This window comes from Lissotriton helveticus, chromosome 1_1, assembly GCF_964261635.1.
Source record: "Lissotriton helveticus chromosome 1_1, aLisHel1.1, whole genome shotgun sequence".
In the NCBI taxonomy this organism is placed as follows: Eukaryota; Metazoa; Chordata; class Amphibia; order Caudata; family Salamandridae; genus Lissotriton; species Lissotriton helveticus.
Genome location: NC_136057.1, coordinates 1,934,497,636 through 1,934,518,734, shown reverse-complemented (window position 1 = coordinate 1,934,518,734; position 21,099 = coordinate 1,934,497,636). Strand labels below are relative to the sequence as shown.

Below are 21,099 nucleotides of genomic sequence, written 5' to 3'. Positions count from 1 at the left end.
AAAAAAGCACAAAATGGCTTTTTAAAAGGTATTCAGTATTTATCACCAACTTGTAGTTGGTGGTAAATAACGAATCCTTAAACCAACAATGCACTCACTTGAGTGCTCCCTACATAGGAGTTAAGGATTCGGTAATTTACCAATTCCTTAAATTAAGGAATCCGTATTTTACCGATTCCTTAAAATAAGGAATCGTAACTTACCGAATCCTTAAATCCAGCCCCCTAAACCTCAAAGGGCTAAATACCGGTCGGTAACGGGAAATTTGCTGATTTTCGGCCGTTACCGACCGGTATTAGCCCACCTACATCTAGCCCTAAGGCATGAAATGATGTCACACACTCAAAGACTGAACACAGACTAATTTGTTTGTATCAAAAATATTATTTAGTTATTTTATTTCTAGAACCAAGTCCAGCCTGCTACTGGTAAGTGAAATAATAGTTTTGCAAAATCTTATGCAGTGATTTACCGTTGAACGCAGGTTTAAATGCAGTTGGTTGAATTACAGGTATGTCAACTGTTCGAAATTACTCTTTAGTTACTTTACAGATCACTGTGCACTTTTGGATTACTTTTCAAGTTACTTTTGCTAATCAGTGTGATAAGCTTAGGTAGCACACCGAGACACTTCCTAGACAAAAGGTAAGTCATTCACTTTTAGTACATTTGCAGTTTTTCAGTGTTTCATACAAACCAACTCCACACTTAGAAGAATTTTCAAGGAAAAGCAGTCATGCAATCCAATGGAAGTAAATGAAGTTAACGGTTTGTAGCTAAGTACCTATTTGTGGGAGTTGGTATTCTGGTGTTAGAACCAGGGTTCTCCCATGGTCGAGGATGCACTCTCAGAACACCCTCAGCGGCACTAGGGCGGCAGGGGCAGAGTGCTGAGGCCCAGTGTTATCCAATGGGGATAGGGGGGCCTCCGGTTGGTGGCTTCTGACGAGCAGGCCACAAGGTTGTGGGAGCAAAGCTCCTGGTGTTAGGCTCAGGGCAAGGGGGGTTCCGAGTTAGCACCAAGGTCCACCCACAGCAGCACTGGGGCGGCCGGGTGCAGGGTGTTGTTTTGCTGTCGGGTGCCCTGTTGTTTTCAACGGGAGTAGCCGGTTTTGGATTTTGGCTGCAGGCTCGGTCCAGGAAGACTTCCGGGAGAAACCATCAGATAGGCAGGTAAGTTGGAGGGTTCAGGGATGTGAGTGCTCCTCTGGTTCTATCTCACAGGGTGCAGGGCGGCTCGATTCAGGGGTGTCTTTTGAGGTCGGATTTTACCTTACCGGGTAACTCGCAGTTGGGGGGTCTCCATGCAGAGGCTGCAGGCAATGTTGGGGAGTCCTGGAGGGGTCAACCCACAGTGGGCTCGGACTCTGGAGAGCTGGAGGACCTCGCTGGGACCGGTGGGCCATCTACATTCGGGCCGTAGGCGTCAGGTTCAGTGGTGGTTCCAGGCGTCAGTTTTCTTTGTCCACAGCAGGCTCAGACTCTGTCTTAGGATTTCTTTTGAACATAGCTGCTTTGTTGTAGGCAGTCAGTCTTCCCAGGGGTTCTGGAGGTAGCTGGCTGCAGGACAAGGCGACTTTTGGTGCAGGGTCTCTGGAAACCTTAGATGGACTGGTAGGGCTGGAGCCAAGTCAGTTCTTCTTGGAAGTCTCCTCTGCTAGGCATGTTCTTTCGTCCTTCTTCTTAGGTTGCAGGAATCTGTCTTCTTGGTTCAGGGCTATCCCCTAAGTACTGTATTTTGGGGGCGTTTGTGAGGTCTCAAGGTCAGTAGCCAATGGGCTACTGACCTTAGGGGTGACTACACCCTTGGAGTGCTCACCCCATGTGGGGGAGTGGGCACAATCCCTAATCCTGATTGGAGAGTGCCTGCCCTCCGCAAGATGGCGGGCACTGAAGAGTGGGCTTCACCCCGCCTCCCCCACCTGAGGGGTGGGGTTGGCAGAGGTGGGCATACCTTCTGGGCTGTGCTAATTGTTCCCGCCTATCTTCCCGCCGAAAAGGAGGGGAGACAGGAAGGGGGCCTGCTCTTGATAGCAGGAGAGGCTGGGGGGCACGTTACAAAGGCGGCAAGGCCTTTGAAGCTTCCCTGCCACAGATGTCTCTTCCTGACCTGGAGGGGGTGTGAACACCTCTGCCCAGTAAAGGCTTTGTTTCTGGGCTCAGGGCGAAGGCTCCAATCTCAGGGTCCAGAAACCTGTCTCGTGGTGGCAGGCTGGTGTTTACCAGTTAGGAAACCCACCAGAATCTGGTCGTTTTTCAGGGGGCATCTCTAAGATGCCCTCTGAGTGCATTGTATAATAAATCCCACACTGTCATCAGTGTGAGTTGTGGTTTTGTTATGCTAAGAAATTTGATACCAGACTTCCCAGAATTCAGTAAAGCCATTATGGTGCTGTGGAGTTCGTAATACCAAACTCCCAGACCATATACTCTTTATTGCTTTACTGCACTTACAATGTCTAAAAATGGACTTAGACACTGTAGGGGTACAGTGCTCATACAACTGTATCTTTACCAGTGGTATAGTGCACCCAGCTAGAGGGGTGTCTTACCTTTATCATAGGCAGTGGTTTGCCGGCATGCCACACAGGTATGTGTGCCATGTCGACTCTTCACTTTTTATCTGCACCAAAACACGCAGCCTCCAATGGCAGTGTGTGTGTGTTAAGGTACAGGACCTCTCAGGGTGGCACAATGTTCGAGGCATGTAGGCTGCTGAATTCATATCTATAGCATAGATCGCCGCCTAGTGTTGGGTCCGGATGATTGCACGTTGTTGTCCTGGAAGAGTCTTCGAAGTATCACGAGATAGGTGGCTCCTCCCTTGGACTACAGTGCGCATGGGCATCGATCCATCCCCAGATTGTTTTTTTCCGCCATTGGGTTCGGATGCATATTTGATCACTCAAGTTCGGAATCAATAGAAACTTTCTTTTTGGCCCAAAGGCCTTTTCCTATATCGTCGGTATTGTCTTCCGATCGGTGCCCAGTTCTGTTCCAGCTCAGGTCCCGAGTCGAACATCCAGAGGAGTCGCATGACTCTTCAGTGCTCGAGGCCCGGTCGACGCTACAGGCCTTCTTCGACAAACCATCATGGAACGGAGCCCGTTCAAAAGGTGCCCCTTGTGCAACTCGAAGTATCCCCACATCGACGTCCACCCGGTGTGCAACAAGTGCCTGTCGCCGGATCACGATGAAGCCAACTGTATGGCTTGTTCTCGTTTCCGCTCCCAGAAGACGATTCGACTTCGGCGCGTGGCGTGCCAGGAGGCCCAGCAGACGGCACCTGACCCGGTGAACATTTTCGATACCGAGGGAGAAGAGGCAGACGAGCAGGAAGATCGAGAGCCGATTTCCAATCCAGCGGCCGAGATCGATTCCAACTACGACGCAGACGTAGAAATGCTCGATGCAGAAGACATCGTCGACGAGGTAGGAGACGACGATGGGGCCTATGGGGCCACGGAAGATAGCTCAAGCGAGGAGCTATGCCCCGTTCAGACAATATCTACGGCTCAGGTCGAGGGATCGCCACATGGCCTTACCCAAGATCTTGCACCAAGTTCCACGGTCGCGCCTCCGGGCCCGGCTACGGACACTTCTAAGGAGCCGCCATTGGTCAACCGAAAGTGCTAGAGGCGCCGTCGAAACCGAAAGCGCGTGTCGCCTTGGTCGGCTCCACGTCTTCCGACCTGTCGGTGCAGACTAAGCCAAAAAAGGTTGTCAAACCGGTGAAGTCGCTCAAGGGCGTCGAGCCGAAGACTGGGACACCGAAAGCACTAGTCAAGGTCGTCGAGCCGAAGACTTTGGCGCCGAGGGCCGTCAACAAAGACAAGGGACTCGGAGCTACAAAAGTTGTCGATCCTGCGCGTCGGCCGGACAAGGCCGAAAGTACTACGCCCCTCGAGTCCGGACATGGTGGTGGCTCTAAGGCACCTGTTGAGTCGACGCAGCCGTCCGCCTCCTTCACGACGCAGGTGTCGGAATCATTGAAACGCATTAAGGACAAAGCTTCCGCTGTCGATCCGAAGGATGCTTCCACGCCGAAGCCTGCCGCCAAACCGCAAAAGTCGACGGCGCCGATCCAGTTTACGCTGCCGCCAAAAGTGGCGCCGAAAGCGTTAGCGCCAAAGAAGGTTGTCGAGGCGTCCATGAAGGTGTCCGCGGGGCCGAAGCCTACCCCTGCAGTTGTGGGCACAACACATCGGCGACCCCTGCTGGAGGAGCAGTCGGAACAATTCATCGACACCGGTAAACTTTCCATTTACAAACGAAAGATCACACCAGCACAGCCTATGGAGTCCTATACAATTCCTTTAAAGAAGAAGAAGGATTCCACGGATTCACCCGTTCTTGTGGAACTAATACCTCCACGTGGCCAGGACACTGCTCCACTCTCGCCCACTTACTCAGATGTGGAGGCTGGGGAAGGTGACTATGATGAGTACAACTACCCTGCCGACACTGATCCTGAAGATCAACATGACACATGGGCAGATGCTGCGGACCCAGGGGATCCACAAACTGCCCCAGACACTCAAGTGTATAATGTCAAAACATCACCTACTGAGGACTCAGCGGCATTTAATGCGCTTATTGAGAGGGCAGCCAAAAATCATGACGTCCAGCTCCATGCTGACCCTATTGAGGTGGACTTTCTGTTTGACACCTTTTCCACCTCGGAGAAGACCGTAAAAACTCTGCCAATGCTGAAGGGTGTCTTAAAATATGCTGCAGACATTTTTAAAGAACCCACACGTGCCAGGGTTATAAACCTTAGAATTGAAAAAAAGTACAAGCCGGCGCCTGGGGACCCTACCTACATCAAGGGCCAGTTGCCGTTGGACTCTCTAGTTGTTTCTAATGCCCGGAAGAGGGCAAACTCACAAATTACTGGTGATGCTCCTCCCCCTGACAAGGAATCTAAAGTGCTAGAAGCATCAGGGAAGAGGGTGGCGGCTCAAGCGGCCAATATCTGGCGCATTTCAAACACTCAGGCACTCTTGGCCAAATATGACAGGGCACAGTACGATACACTTGAAACCCTGTTACAACACTTGCCAGATGAATATAAGGAGGCAGCATAGATGCTCATTCAAGAAGGGAAACTCATCTCAAATGCTTCTATTAAGTGTGCACTAGACGCAGCAGACACCGCGGCCAGGGCCATTAACACCAGTGTAATGTTACGGCGACAGGCCTGGCTCCGGATCTCCGGGTTCAAGCCGGAGATACAGACCACCATCCTAAACCTGCCTGTAAACCCTGATCACTTATTTGGACCTGAGGTGGACACCACCCTGGAAAAAATAAAAAAGGACACTGAGACTGCAAAGTCCATGGGGGCTCTCCAGTCCCAGCAATTCAGGGGTAGTTCTATTCGTCGCTCAGGCAATAGAGGTGTTTCCAGAGGCCAGCTGTCCCAGCAAACACAGTACAATAAAAGTGGCGCGCAAACCACGTACAACAAACAGAGTAGAGGTGGCTATCGTGGAAACAGCGCAAAAGGTAGAGGTCGTGGAAACAACAGCTCCCGATCCTCCGCCACCAACAAACAGTGACGCCTTGTCACTGCCCCCCGACCATACAACACCAGTCGGGGGGTGGCTCCAGCAGTTCCTGCCGGTCTGGCAATCCATCACCACAGACAGGTGGGTCAGAAAGCTTATCCAGTACGGTTATTGTCTGGAGTTAACATCCACTCCACCCAACATACCCCCAAAACACCGTCCTATGTCCACAGAGCATTTGCGCTTATTGCAGCAGGAGGTACTCGTCATGCTGCAAAAAGGGGCAATCCAGCTCGTGCCGGTGGAGGAAAGAGGCACAGGAGTGTACTCCCTGTACTTCTTGATCCAAAAAAGGACGGGTCCCTCAGACCCATACTGGACCTCAGACCCCTAAACCAGTACATTCTATCAGAACACTTTCACATGCTCACACTGCAGCAGGTTCTTCCGTTGCTCAATCAGGGAGATTTCCTCGCCACATTAGATCTAAAGAATGCATATTTTCACATTCCGCTACATCCGTCACACAGAAAATACCTCAGATTCACTATTCAGGATCAGAATTACCAGTTCAAAGTCCTCCCTTTCGGGGTGACTACAGCGCCCAGGGTGTTCACAAAGTGCCTGGCGACAGTGGCTGCACACCTCAGGAGACAAAACGTTCACGTCTATCCTTATCTGGACGACTGGCTTGTCCAAGCAAAGTCGGCCCGGCAGTGCGCCGCCAACATGTCCCACACCATTCACCTTCTTCACGATCTGGGATTCTCACTCAATTACCCAAAATCACACCTTCAGCCCGCCCATGTACGGGAGTATCTGGGCGCAACAATAAACACTCTGGCAGCCACAGCGCAGCCAAACTCGGTGAGAATCAACAGCATTCAATTGCTGATACATAAATTCAGACCACAACACTCGCTTCCGGCACGAGTGTTCATGCAGTTGATAGGCATGATGGCCTCCTGCATCTTCATAGTCCCGCATGCGAGACTACATATGCGTCCGCTTCAGGAGTGCTTAGCACATCAGTGGACTCAGGCTCACGGACAGGTGAAAGACCTAGTGTTGGTGACCGGTCGTGCATACAACTCTCTGCATTGGTGGACTCCACACAACCTTTGCAAGGGACGACCGTTCCAGGAGCCTGTGCCACAAATCATCCTGACAACGGACGCATCTCTCCAGGGATGGGGAGCTCATGTACTCCACTACACAGTGCAGGGACTATGGACAACGCAGCAACAGAAGATGCACATCAACCTCCTAGAGCTGATGGCAATCTTCATGGCGATGAAGGCATTCAAGGTACATCTGTGCAACAAGATCGTGTTGATCCGGACGGACAACATGACATCAATGTACTACATTCAGAAGCAGGGAGGTACACACTCTCCGCCGTTGTCTCATCTGGCTCAGAGCATGTGGAAGTGGGCCATTCAAAGGAACATCTTCATCATGGCGGAACACCTCCCAGGCAAGGACAATCAGATGGCGGATCTGCTCAGCAGGTACAGCCACCAAATGCACGAGTGGGAGCTACATCCATCAGTACTCCACCCGTACTTCCAGCAGTGGGGTCATCCAGAGATAGACCTGTTCGCCACGAGGGAAAACGCCAAATGCCAAAGCTTTGCCGCCAGGTTCCCACACCCACAGTTGCAGGGCAATGCGATATGGATTAACTGGTCAGGCAGATTTAAGTACGCTTTTCCCCCAGCACCTCTAATACCGCTAGTGGCACACAAGCTGAAGCAACACTCAATGACGCTCATCCTGGTTGCTCCAACATGGGCACGCCAACCATGGTACACCACGTTTCTAGACCTTTCCATGGTACCGCATCAACGGCTGCACCTCACACCCAGACTTTTGACGCTGAGCCATGGCGACATGCAGCACCCAGATCCACAACAGCTCAACCTGGCGATCTGGCTCCTGAGGTCTTAGAGTTTGGCTACCTCAACTTGCCTCCAGACTGCATGGATATCATACGGGAGGCAAGAAAGCCCACCACCAGAGCATGCTATGCAGCAAAATGGAAGCGGTTTGTCATTTATTGCGTAGACCACGACATAGACCCGCTTGACGCGTCCACGCACAACATCATTTGTTATCTGTTACATCTTTACAAATGCAATCTAGCGTATGCTTCCATTCGAATTCATTTATCCGCCATAGCGGCTTATCTCCAAAACAGGCAGCATCTCTCCCTTTTCAGAGTGCCTGCCATTAAAGCCTTTCTAGAGGGACTCAAACGAGTCATTCCTCCCAGGACCCCACCTGCTCCTGAATGGAATCTTAATGTGGTCCTCACCGGACTAATGGGCCACCTTTTGAGCCTCTACATTCATGCGAGATTCAGTTCTTAACATGGAAAGTGGCTTTCCTCATAGCCATTACGTCACTGCGACGTGTTAGTGAGCTCCAGGCACTAACTGTACAAGAGCCATTCATACAAATTCACTCCAACCGGGTGGTGCTGCGCACTAACCCTAAATTTCTTCCAAAGGTGGTTTCACAGTTCCATATTGATCAGACTATTGAACTGCCTGTGTTCTTCCAAAATCCTGAAACAGTGGCAGAAAGAATGCTCCACACTCTTGACGTCAAAAGAGCTTTGATGTATTACATTGATAGGACCAAAGAGTTTAGGAAGACAAAACAACTCTTTGTTGCCCTTTCCGCACAACACAAAGGCAACGACATTTCCAAAGCAGGTATAGCCAGGTGGATCGTTAAGTGTATTCAGATTTGCTACCAAAAGGCTAAGCGCACTTTAACAATCCCCCCAAGAGCCCACTCCACCCGCAAGTTGGGGGCCTCCATGGCTTTCCTTGGAAATAGCCCTTTGGAGGACATTTGTAGAGCAGCCACATGGTCTACCCCACACACATTTACAAAACACTACTGTGTAGATGTGCACTCCAAGCAGCAGGCAGCTGTAGGGCAGGCTGTTCTCAAAACACTTTTTCAGACTGCTGCAGCTGGCAGAGGCGGCCGCCGCTAATGGAGGGACTGCTATGTATTCTATGCTATAGATATGAATTCAGCAGCCCACATGCCTCAAACCGAATATGCTACTTACCAGTATGCATCTGTTCTTGGCATGTAGGGCTGCTGATATTCATATCGCCCGCCCTCCTCCCCGGCGCCTGTAGCGGCTGCAGCACTTACACTTACTCTTAGCATGGTCATCGCTCACACTGTTACACTCCATCTTCGCCACAATGGCTAAAAACAATCTGGGGATGGAGTCGATGCCCATGCGCACTGTAGTCCAGGGGAGAAGTCACCTATCTCGTGATACTTCGAAGACTCTTCCAGGACAACAGCGTGCAATCATCCGGACCCAACACTAGGCGGCGATCTATGCTATAGATATGAATGTCAGCAGCTCTACATGCCAAGAACAGATGCATACTGGTAAGTAGCATATTCGACGTGCTGCAGCTCTTAGAGGCCTTCCCTGGTCACCCATGCCCCGCCCTTGATACCCATGGTACCTTTTACAAGGGACTGACATGTGGCCAGAGAGGTGCCAGTTGGGGGTACAAGGTACAGCTTTGGAAAAGAACACAGGTCCTGGGTACCTGATTGGCAGGGACCCAGGGCATATTAAGGCAAAGTGCATCAGAAATCTGGCAAAAAGGGGGGGTCTTACTGCAACAGAAACCCAACTTCCTCCACACCCACACCACGAATGCCCCTAAATCTAAGATTTATGGGGCCCCCTGGCACAAGAACCTCAAACCTGATCGACTTGCAACCAAGTACAAAGCAGAGACCCGAGTCTGCAACCTCAGGACCCGCACAAAGCCAAGGTGCGATAACCTGCACTTGTTGCAACCACCCTGCAAGACACATGCAGAGACCGGTTCCAAAGGAAAGAGGAATCCCTCTGAAAGTCAAATGCAACACCATGACTCCCTTGAACTAGAGGTACTAATCCCCTGCAGCCCGCAGGTAAAGCACTCGCCTGGAACCAAAGAATCACTGGCCATTTGGCTCGCTGAGGCATCACCCTAAAGTAAATGGTCTAGTGCATTGTGGGAAATACAGTCCTGACTGCCAGCAAGTTTCAGGCAGCTACCGTGTCCCCACAGACTACAGGACGTTGAAGTAAACCCAAAGCTGAGCTTGCTGCTGCCAAAACTTGTTGGTCGCCAGTCTGGCCAGGGAACCAGTGTGAGCTCACAAACAAACTTAAGTACTTTACTTTTAAATGCAATCCAGTTTCCTCTAATCAAAACAGGCTGCATTTAATAAAAAAGTTTACTTTCGCAGTTATCCGGCAGGCCTCCATCTCCATCCAATGCAAAAAGAACAATTGATGGACAGAATGCAGAACAATGTCATACATTCACCCCAGTACAAAGATCTTGGCCTAAATCCATTGTTTGTTTGCTCATCATGCCATTCCAGTTTGGACCCAGCCATATGCAAATCAGTCCTGACCCTGCGCCCAATGGGAACAGTCCAGCCCGAACTGCCAGGCCATCTACATCCAGCCATACAGATTAAGACCGATGATATTTTGAAATTTTGTGACCCGACTTATTAGTACGTAGATTGGCTCTCAAAATTCCTTTGCTTTGGCAAAAAGTTGGTGTGCACTCCTACTCACAAATGGAAATTATGTAATCTGGCCCAAAGATCCATAAACTCCTTCATCCCTTTAGCAAAAACATGAGAAGCTACGGATTACAGGGCCTTAATTTCAAAGCAGCCCAGGCTGGCGCAAAGGTCTCTTTGGCACCAGCAACCAACTCTTAGACCCTTGGCCAGTGTTTATCCTTGGGGGAGGTGGGCAGTGACCCTCCCATTCATACATCAATGGTCATTTTGTTATTGGAAATTTCTGTGGGGAGACATTTTCTCTTGTCCTCAATACTGCGTCCCCAAGTAAATAATATGCCTCTGATAGGAAGGTGTGCTGGAGCATATGTCCTGGCTTGATTCCCAGACTGCCTGTATCATTCACAGATTAAGTGCACTTGTAGAGTCCCCGCAGGTCCTGTCTGTCTTAGGTCAACAGTGTAACACAATTACACCCAGCACATAGTTTCAAGTTCCCAGGTTTCCCTTTTCTTCTTGTCTGGGGCAATCTAATAGGAAATAATTATTAGCTACATATGCAAAAAAAACAATTGTTGCAGTTAATTTTTGATCCCAAAAATCAAGCTGGGCAGTACCCTTTTTCAACCCTGTAACACACCCTTCATCCAGCTCCTGCCAGTATTCGAATCCTCAGTTACTATCCCATAAAAGAAAACAAGATTTATGCTGGGGTTAGACTATTGAAGAACGTTGGTACCTTTCATTTTGTTTTTGTTTTCTAGTTATATCCTCATCCTGAAAGAACCCAGGATAGCCTTTCAGTGGTTATCAAGTTCGTGTCAGCCCATATGTTTGAAATTCATGCCCCTTATTTTGGAACAATGCAATGCTCACAATTCGCTCTTTAATATAGCCTTATAGCCCTCCGTAGCGGGCTATACCGGCTATTAAAGGTCCGCTCCCGCTTTAAAGGCCCGAGCCGAAGGCGAGGGACTTTATCAAGGGAGCGGGACTTTAATAGTTGGTATAGCCCTGCTACAAAGGGCTATAAGGCTATTAGAACATTCTGCTTCTAGAGGGCAGAACGTTCTAACAAATAAAACAAAGACTTCTTGAAGCTCGAGGGAAGTTAAAGCCCCTCGAGCTCCGAGAGGCCATTGTAAAAACATTGGAATGTTGCTCTGCGGGCCTTTACCGGCCCGTAGAAGTAGGGAGCCCTCCATTGTCTTCAATGGAGCTCCCAACATTCCAATGTTCTAATACATCATAACAAATGTATTCCTCAGCAGACAGGCCATGACAGGGACCCTTTTTCCTTTCCATTCTAGGTGAAAGGACATTGAATCTTTAGAGACCCACGAGGGTACACACAACTGTGCAAGAAATTCTCCTAATATTATTTTTGAATTTATACAAGTGATGTCAATAAACACAACAGCGTATAGTTCGCAATCTTTACTGTAAAGAAGATGAAGGACAGTATAAATGAGGGAGAGAGAGTGGGGACCAAAATAATAAACATAAGGACATATTCCCAGTGTTAAGTGACTAAACAATGAGTAATATAGGCATTTATTCATGCAAACAAAGATAAGAAATTGGACGAGAAGTAAATATTCTTATCCAAACAGCCTCCTCTTTCTGCAAAAGGTCTGTAATGACTACATTTCAATCATTTCAATCAGCAGCATGAATTCTACTTTTGGTACCTCTGTACCTTTGTAACTTTTGAAAATGTTTTTGCAACTAAAAGAGCAGCATCAAACATTCTCTTTAACCCCAAACTTTCATAACTGAAGAGTATCAATTTATTAGAATTTGTAATACTTGTTTCCAATGTTCACTCTTTCCAGAATATTGTTCCAAAAGCTTAATGAATGCTAAAACCATATGCTAATATGCTAAAACCCTATAATAATCACAAACTCTTACTTCTAATGGCTCCAGCAGAGCTCACCTTATTTCCCCCGCCGTATGCACATGGCCCCTCATGTGGTAGCTTCAGTTGGCTCACCACACATGCAAGCGTTATCCAACTATGTTGTCGTGAGTAGACCGGCATCGTCATCTAAGTTTTCTCAGTTGTGACAAGTAAGATTCTAGCAACAGGCAAAATTGCTCCAAATATGAGGTCTCTAATACACTGCTATCACCAAACAAAGATACCCTGTGAAAACGTTAGTGAGCTTCCTGTGCAATGCAGTGCTCTTCTCTGTCAACAGTAAGTAAAGGCTGATGTATGATGTTCAGATTGGATAAAAAAAAACTCCTTAATTTTCAGTATGGCAGCCGCTACAGTGGTCAGAGCACTTCCTGGTGGTGGTCGGTCTGAGAGAAGAGAGATCTCTTATGCTGTTGGAGGCATTACACCCTTGAGACTGCTCTGATTCTTCCTTTTAAGGTTTCGCCTGTCGAAAGCTGCGCACTGCGCAGCTTTTCGCGCAGGCGAAATCTTATGTCTAGAGTATGTGTGTGTAGTCCCGCCCCTCTGTTCCATTGGCTAGCTCCATAAATGGAGGCTAGCCATTGGAACAGAGATCTGTCCGTCAATGCCGGAGCAGATTCGTGGGCGTTCCCGAGAATTTTAGGCTTTTGCCCACGTCATGCGGCTGTGGGCGTGTTTTTTTTTGTAAGCTTTGTTTTCGCCATTTCGTAAGTGTCCTTTGCAGGGGTGGGTTGCGCGATGTCCCACTGTCCGTTCCCGCCCCCCTCCCGCTGTTCGTGAGCCCGTTCCCGCCCCCCCCTCCCGCTGTCCGTGTGTAAATAATAGTTGGCGTGTTCTGTCACTAGTCAGCACATGATTGATTTTTGTCTGGTATTTCCTCACCCACCGGAAGTGTAGCGCTCTGAAGCCCTGCTGGGGGACGTCAGCGCTTTATCACATAATAAATAAGCCCTGGTCGTGGAATGTGGATTCAGATGACTTAATGTTTTAGGAGAGTACAGAGGGGTTTCTCGGGCAGCATTGGGCTCAAGTCCCTACCCCTTTCTTTATACCTGCTCACTCATTGAAGAACTTGAGACCCCGCCTTTCTCTCTCTGGGACCGGCCAGTCCCTAGTAAGGCCCCCCTATGACTGCTCAGACAGAGACGGGTTCTGTGCCCCGCCCCCTCCAAGGTCCCGCTGTGCTTCGTAGCCTCACAGGGTGCAACAGATCTCAAAGCTGGCAGGCCTGGATGTCCTAATCCGTGGGTGGGCGTTTGTGATTGTTTTTAAGAAGGCCCGGGCTGCTTTTTCTGCGTAAAAAGTGCCCCATCTTCCTCATCTTCATTCATCCCTCTTGACCTCAGTGTGCATTTTGAATGTTGGTAAAACTCGTATGTATCCCCCGTATATTTTAATCTGGGGAACTGATGAGTAGTTTCCTGGCGATAATAGCAGTATGAGCAAAACCCAGTGTTTTATCGGCTGTATTTGCCAGGATTTCAGAGTTATTTGCATGACATACATGCAGTGTAAGTGGGCAGTGCTTCGCAAGAGGTGGGAAGGCGCTATACAAATAGTTCCGAAATGGTGTCTGTCACTGTTCTGATCTTTGGTGACTGGACTTTCGGGAAGGAAGGTTTAGCTTCCCAGAAACGCGTGAGGAGGGTTTGTGGTCTGCTTGCACACACATAAGTGGGAGGTTCTGCCAATCGCATGGGAAGAAAGGACAAGACGCACTAGATGGAGAGTTCGATTTATGTCCGGAGGTGCTTTGGGGGCTGGTGACATTAAACACCGTCTCTGAGGGGGGGGGGGGGACCATTCAGTCTTGATGGCTCTGCTGTGACTGGGGCAGGGCTTGTTCAAAGGGCAAACAATGCATGCATTGCAGACTGGTCACTCGCCTAGGTAAAGCTGGGAGGGCACTTTGTCCCTTACCACAGTCAATTCTAATGCGTCACTTACTCTCGTCAACAATGGCAGGCAACTGGGCGAAAAGTGAGATTAATGGCGCTTTGTATTTACGTTGGGCAGACACATTTATTGCAGAAGTCTCTCTCTCCTGTGGACTTGCAAGTGCGCCCAACTGTTTACCTGCATCAACTGAGTCCGCGCCCTGCCCTTCCGCCTAGATTATGTACATTTTGCAGCTGTTTTTAGAGGCAAATAAATGCATGACAAACAACGGGATTTTAGTATAAAATATGTGAAAAGCAATTCAAATCAACAGCCAAGCGCTTACTATCGCCGACCCCCACATATAATGATAGCAGGGTGGTTGGTGTGTGTGGGGGGGTACGGGTTTCATTTGTTCACCGGGGTGTACTTACTCGTCCAAAAGTGTTTGGGGGTCAAGGTTGCGTTGCTCGAATCACGAAGGGAAACAAGAAAAATAAAACAGTTATATGGGGATTCTCGGTTGTAGATTTCTCATTAACCACGCAAAGCTGCTCTTGATTTGTTTTAGGCACTGTAAAGAACGTCAGCCCGGATTTGTACAGGATCAACAATTCTTTGTAGTTTCAATGCCCCCTCCCTTCTCAGCCGGGACAAGCCCCTGCCCTCAGAGCACACTGTGTTCACGTTGTTGTGCGGCGTCCAAAGGGGCACTGAACCGCTGGTGACTGGCAGTGCTGGGGTGTATTAAACATACAAACCCTTGGTTACAGGACATAAGGATTATTATAGTGTGAGTGCAGAGTGCGCAGAGTGCAGATTGTGAAGTAGTGAGTGTGCAGAGTGTGAGTGCAGAGTGTGAGTGCAGAGTGCAGAGTGAGTGTGCAGAGTGAGTGTGCAGAGTGAGTGTGTAGAGTGAGTATGCAGAGTAGTGAGTGCAGAGTGCAGAGTGAGTGTGTAGAGTGAGTGTGCAGAGTAGTGAGTGCAGAGTAGTGAGTGCAGAGTAGTGAGTGTGCAGAGTAGTGAGTGCACAGTAGTGAGTGTGCAGCGTGTGAGTGCAGAGTGAATGAGCAGAGTAGTGAGTGCAGAGTAGTGAGTGCACAGTAGAAAGTGCAGAGTAGAGAGTGCAGAGTAGAGAGTGCAGAGTAGAGAGTGTAGAGTAGAGAGTGCAGAGTGGTGAGTGCAGAGTGGTGAGTGCAGAGTGGTGAGTGCAGAGTAGTTAGTGCAGAGTAGAGTGTGCAGAGTAGAGTGTGCAGAGTAGAGAGTGCAGAGTAGAGAGTGCAGAGTGGTGAGTGCAGAGTAGTGAGTGCAGAGTGCAGAGTGACTAGGGAGTGCTAGGGAGTGCATAGTGACTAGGGAGTGCTAGGGAGGGCAGAGTGACTAGGGAGTGCAGAGTGCTAGGGAGTGCTAGGGAGTGCAGAGTGACTAGAGAGTGCACAGTGACTAGAGAGTGCTAGGGAGTGCAGAGTGACTAGGGAGTGCAGAGTGCTAGGGAGTGCAGAGTGACTAGGGAGTGCTAGGGAGTGCAGAGTGACTAGGGAGTGCTATGGAGTGCTAGGGACTGCAGAGTGACTGCAGAGATTAAGCTAATGGCAATGTAAATGACAATGCCATTTATTTATCTGTTTTCAAAACCAACACTTTCCAAAGGCGAAACCATTGCATTGTAAATGCTTGTTTCTGGTTTGTAGTCATTCCAGTCTCTTTAACACTTCCACTCTCTCACATTTCAGAAAAACAGAGGTCAGCATTCCAGGGGAAGGAGAACAAATACAACCAGTGGCCAGGAAAAGAAGTGGCTCAGCTACAAGCCTTAAAAAGTTTTTTTCTGCCATTGGCCAAAAAACACAGCAAAAGTTGGGCCGAGGACGCTCTGCAAGCCTGGAGCACATTGCAACCCCAGACGTGGCCAGTGGAGCTGCTCCTGCGAAATTGAAACCTGCAGCCATGCCAAAGCCAGTAGCAGACAGCACCGCACACGACATGAAGAAGACTCCGTCTCTACAGTCCTTGGTGAGTTTGTGATCAAGGTTAACAAAGACCCAGTAAAACAATGACCATAAAATGTTCATTTCTTAAATAATGATTTGAAAAAATGTATAGTTAATTTTGAACTAGCATAATTTTAGCAATTTAATGAAAACAATTTAAAATATATATTTTGTGTCCATTTTAACTTATATAGGCATGGCAAACACATGAACCAAGTTTCTAAATTGTTTACAATGTGACTGAAACTTACTAAGTCACAACCTGGGAAAGCATAGTTGTTCATTGAATGCAATGTTAATCTCTTGTCCACTATGCTGGGTAGGAGGAAGTTATATGTCATAGTGTAATTTTGGGAACAGTGCCCTTGTGGACATGTAATATTAGGAAGAGTCCATCTGTGAAGGGTGCATTGTCAAGAGGTAGTTCCTGCTGCACAACACAAATTGCTCTGCCTTAGTGTTTTCCCGCTCTGCCATGTATTCATGCCTTGACTCTTCCTCTTTCGAACTCTCAGCCGAAAGTAGATACAAATCATTCCATTAAACTCTCTAATAAGTAAATAGTATAAGAAGTTCTGATCACTGCTTCCCTTACAGGAAACGTCAAATAGACTAGACATCATGGCTCTAGTTTAGAGGAAAGGAGATATTGGCTGTAAGATTCCACATCTGCTGCACCAAAGACCATCGTTGACTCTGCCAGACATGAGGGACTAGTTGTCCTACCTAGGATGACTGGTGCTCCACTGTATCAGGCAGAATTAACTTAATAAAAGACCCACCATGGGAAGTTGCGTACTTGAAGGAAAGGTAAGTATGGTGTCACAAAGATCCAAGGACACAACCCCATATTGATAAGGAGACTATTCTAAGGTTCCTGACATTAAACCACAACTTTGTGAGTAATTATCAGGCAGGCAGGATGAAGGGTAGGCCTAGAGCGATCCTCCGCGTTCAAGAAATTGAAAAAAACACAGGTCGTCTGCTTGGCCTAAAGCACTTGCTGTCCTGGTGAATGGGGTTGGAATATGGAAACATGACAGGGTGAGCCATACTTAGGTACTATTGACCTCATGCTTCACCACTACCAATGGTTACATATAACCAAATTCTCACTATACACTGCCCGCCCTGACTCAGGGTTGGGTATCTATTTTGTTCTTGGTCCTCAAGAAACACCACAGATCCCTCCTGGACCAACAAGGTGTAAAACATGCCGACCTCAAGTTTTATACATCACATTTCAGATAGTCACGCTTCATAACCTTGCGTTGACCAACTACACTTAATTGTTTTTAACCCTACCAAAGGGTCCCTTGAATAAACATATCCCTGAGTACCCTCTAGATAGTTTTAGATCACTTCCACATTTCACCACAATTTTCCACGTTGTCCACACACCTGCACGCCTCATCACAGCCATTAAAGAGCCCACTCACAGGGCCGGTGGGGCATTGCAGTGCCAGCCCCATTATGAGCAAAAACCTGTTGAAAATTGGTGGATTGTGTTCCAAAAAATGCCTCTATCAAAATGGCTCCTCTCTTGGAAGATACAATCACTTTGATGGAAAAACCTCTATCTGTATTTTTTATATCCAGAGTAGGGCAGAAGTTTCTCTAACAAAATGCACTATCGCCATTCAGTACTTCCTCATCAAAGACACCTTCATTAAAAATCTATGAGGAGTGCACTGCCTTTCCTTTTTTATTCAGGTTCATTGCGCTATCATCCAACTAACATAACGCAGGGAAATTTCTCACAATGTCTCCAGTTTGGAATCTGGTGCCCATTAGTTATTGTGCTGTATCTGATAAATAATCATGAAATTCCTTCTGCTATGTGTATCAACTCTCACCTTCATTTCATTGGTGTACTAGCATATTTTCATCAGCACCAATGTTATTTCTTTCAGTGGTGCACAAACATTACATAGTTAATGCTGAAGGCTAGAAACACTCTTGAAGTAATCTCAGTCATTACGTTTTGCCTGCGATGGCTGCGCATGCGCAGTCTCGCTTGCGAGATCTTATGATCTTGAGGAGCTTTCACTAGCGGGCTTTAAGCCCCTCCCCTCTTTCCCATTGGCCGGCGTCACCGCTTATGCTAAACGGTGGCCAGCCATTGGGAAAGAGGTCATGGTGACGTATTCTTTTCTCTTTTTCAGACGGCCCACTTGGATGGGCTCGTCTGATTTACATTGGTCGCAAAAGCTTTGTTATCTTTATGGGGCCATGTGTTTGAAACACGTGGCCCCATAAAGATAAGCTCCGGCGCGACCCTGCGACAGGGAAGGGATGTGGGGTTGGTTTTTGGGGCTTCTCCGCTGCCTTTGACGGCATCCAGAGCACCACAGCAGCGAGTACAGCCGAGAGGAGGGCACTGCGATCACTAGTCCCTGCTGCTGCAGAGTGGAGTCAGTTCTTCACTGCACACCTGGGACAGCGGACATTCTACGAAAGTTGTGTGTCTCGTGTAGACTTTGTTATAGTATAGTTTCTCATCCGTGTGCACAGATCTCTTTTAACCACCAGCCGGGCTTGTGATAGGAAGATATGCAGTGTGCACAGACCTCTTATAGCCACCAGCCTGGCTGGTGATAGCAGGACAGGCGGTGTGCACAGACCCCCATCCTGGCCTGTGATAGGAGGACAGGCTGTGTGCACCGACCTCCAGCCTGGCTTGTGATAGCAGGGCGGGCAGCGTGAGCAGTTTGAGGGACTCACCAGACTTCTGCTCGATTCTTGCACATCTCTGCCAGATATTTGTCCGTGCGAATCTCTCGTCTGTGGACCCAGCAGTGAACAGTCCTGTGCCCTTGAGATGGTCTGTGGTTTCACTGTCGGTTCAACTGGCTCAATTTTCGTTCAGTCCCAGGTCGCCCTCCTGCTCTGTCCCCCTCCAAGCCGCACATGGCATCTTTAGCTCTGCCCCCATTTATGTTTCTATTTCAGCTGAAGGTGAATGGTTCCAACCGTGGTGAAAAGGTGCAAGTGTTTCACCACTCTGTGGCGGACTCCATGAGAGATTCACGCTCTTACCTGGGAATCTAACTTTTCCGTTGACTTCTCCCTCTCCATTCCGCAGCATGTTAGCCCCGAAACACCCAGCTTCAAGAATCTCTCTTCCTGGTGTGCCCTGAAGGTGACAGCTACGTGCTGCACTCTTGATATCAATGTTGGCAAACAGCCTGCACTGTGCGTGTCATGCAGGCTGTGGTTGTCCACAAGTGCACTGTTCTTAGCAACATGGATGAAGAAGGGGCTGTGGTCCTTTGGGCTCGCCTGCCATCACGAGCGCTTGTGCACAAAGAAGACGCCATTTTAAAGTATCATTTTTATACCAGCTCAACGCGGAGTAAGAAAGATGAAAACCTGCGTTGGGTGAATGGGCCACTGGGTAGATGGACAGATGCATGGGGGTGGGTGATCAGAAGGATGAATGGATGGGTGAAGTAAAGGATGAATAGATAAATGGACAGATGCATAGATGGGTGGCCAGGAGGATGAAAGGATGGGTGAAGTAAAGGATTGATGGGCAATTTTTGGTTGGGTGGATGGATGGTTTGTTTGGAATGGATGAGTGAATGACTGTCGGTTCGACAGGCCCTATTTTCTATTACACACTCTACTGCACACACTCTACTACTTACACTCTACTACACACACTCTACTACACACTCTACTACACACTCACTACTACACACTCACTACTCTACTATTCTCTACTACACACTCTCTACTACACACTCTCTACTACTACACAGTCTACTACACACTCTACTGCTCTCTACTATTCTCTACTACACACTCTCTACCACACACTCTCTACTACACTCTCTACTACACACTCACTACTCTCTACTACACACTCTCTACTACACACTCTCTACGACTCTACTACCCACTCTTTACTACTCACTCTACTACTCTCTACTACACACTCTACTATTCTCTACTACTCACTCTATATTACACACTCTATACTACACACTCTACTACACACTCACTACTACACACTCACTACTCTACTATTTTCTACTACACACTCTCTACTACACACTCTCTACTACACACTCTCTACTATACTACTCTCTACTAAACACTCTCTACTACTCTACTCACTACTACACACTCTCTACTACACACTCTCTACTACTCACTCTACTACTCTCTACTATTCTCTACTACACACTCTCTACTACACATTCTCTACTACACACTCACTACTCTCTACTACGCACTCTACTACACACTCTCTACTACACACTCTCTACTACTCTCTACTACACACGTTCTACTACACACTCTTCTACTCTACTACTCATTCTCTACTACACACTCTACTACACACTCTACTACTCACTCTACTATCTACTACACACTCTCTACTACACTACTCACTCTACTACTCTCTACTACACACTCTCTACTACTCACTCTCTACTACTCACTCTACTACTCTCTACTATTCTCTACTACTCACTCTATATTACACACTCTACTACACACTCACTACTCTCTACTACACACTCTCTACTACACACTCTACTACTCACTCTCTACTACTCACTCTACTACTCTCTACTACACACTCTACTCCACTCTCTACTACACACTCACTACTATTCTCTACTACACACTCTAGTACATACTCTACTACTCACTCTCTACTACTCTCTACTACACGCTTTACTACTCACTCTCTACTACCCACTCTACTACACACTCTACTACACACACTCTACTACACACTCTACTGCACACACTCTACTACTTACACTCTACTACACACACTCTACTACACACTCTACTACACACTCACTACTACACACTCACTACTCTCTACTATTCTCTACTACTCACTCTCTACTACTCACTCTCTACTATTCTCTGCTACTCACTCTACTACACACTCTCTAATACTCACTCTCTACCTCTCTCTCTACCTCTCTCTCTACTACTCTCTACCTCTCTACCTCTACCTCTCTACCTCTCTCTACGCGCACACATATGCATATATATATATATGTATATATATATGCATATGCATTTATATATATGTATATGTGTATATATATATATACATACATATATAAATATATATATACATCTGCATATCTATATAAATACATGCATACATATGCATGTTATGTACTTGAAAGTTTGAAAAACACTAATAAAAGCAACGCTTAACTTTAATGAGGGCGAGACCTAT

The 21,099-nt window shown here is 47.8% G+C and overlaps 1 protein-coding gene across 1 annotated transcript in view; it reads left to right on the top strand.

The window, feature by feature from the left end:
• Window positions 1-21,099, top strand: part of KIAA1614 (KIAA1614 ortholog) — a 377,026-nt gene that overhangs the window by 303,362 nt on the left and 52,565 nt on the right. The window contains exon 7 of the mRNA XM_078643502.1: window positions 15,627-15,906. Coding sequence (XP_078499628.1) covers window positions 15,627-15,906 — 280 coding nt within the window. The remainder of the gene's footprint in view (window positions 1-15,626; window positions 15,907-21,099) is intronic.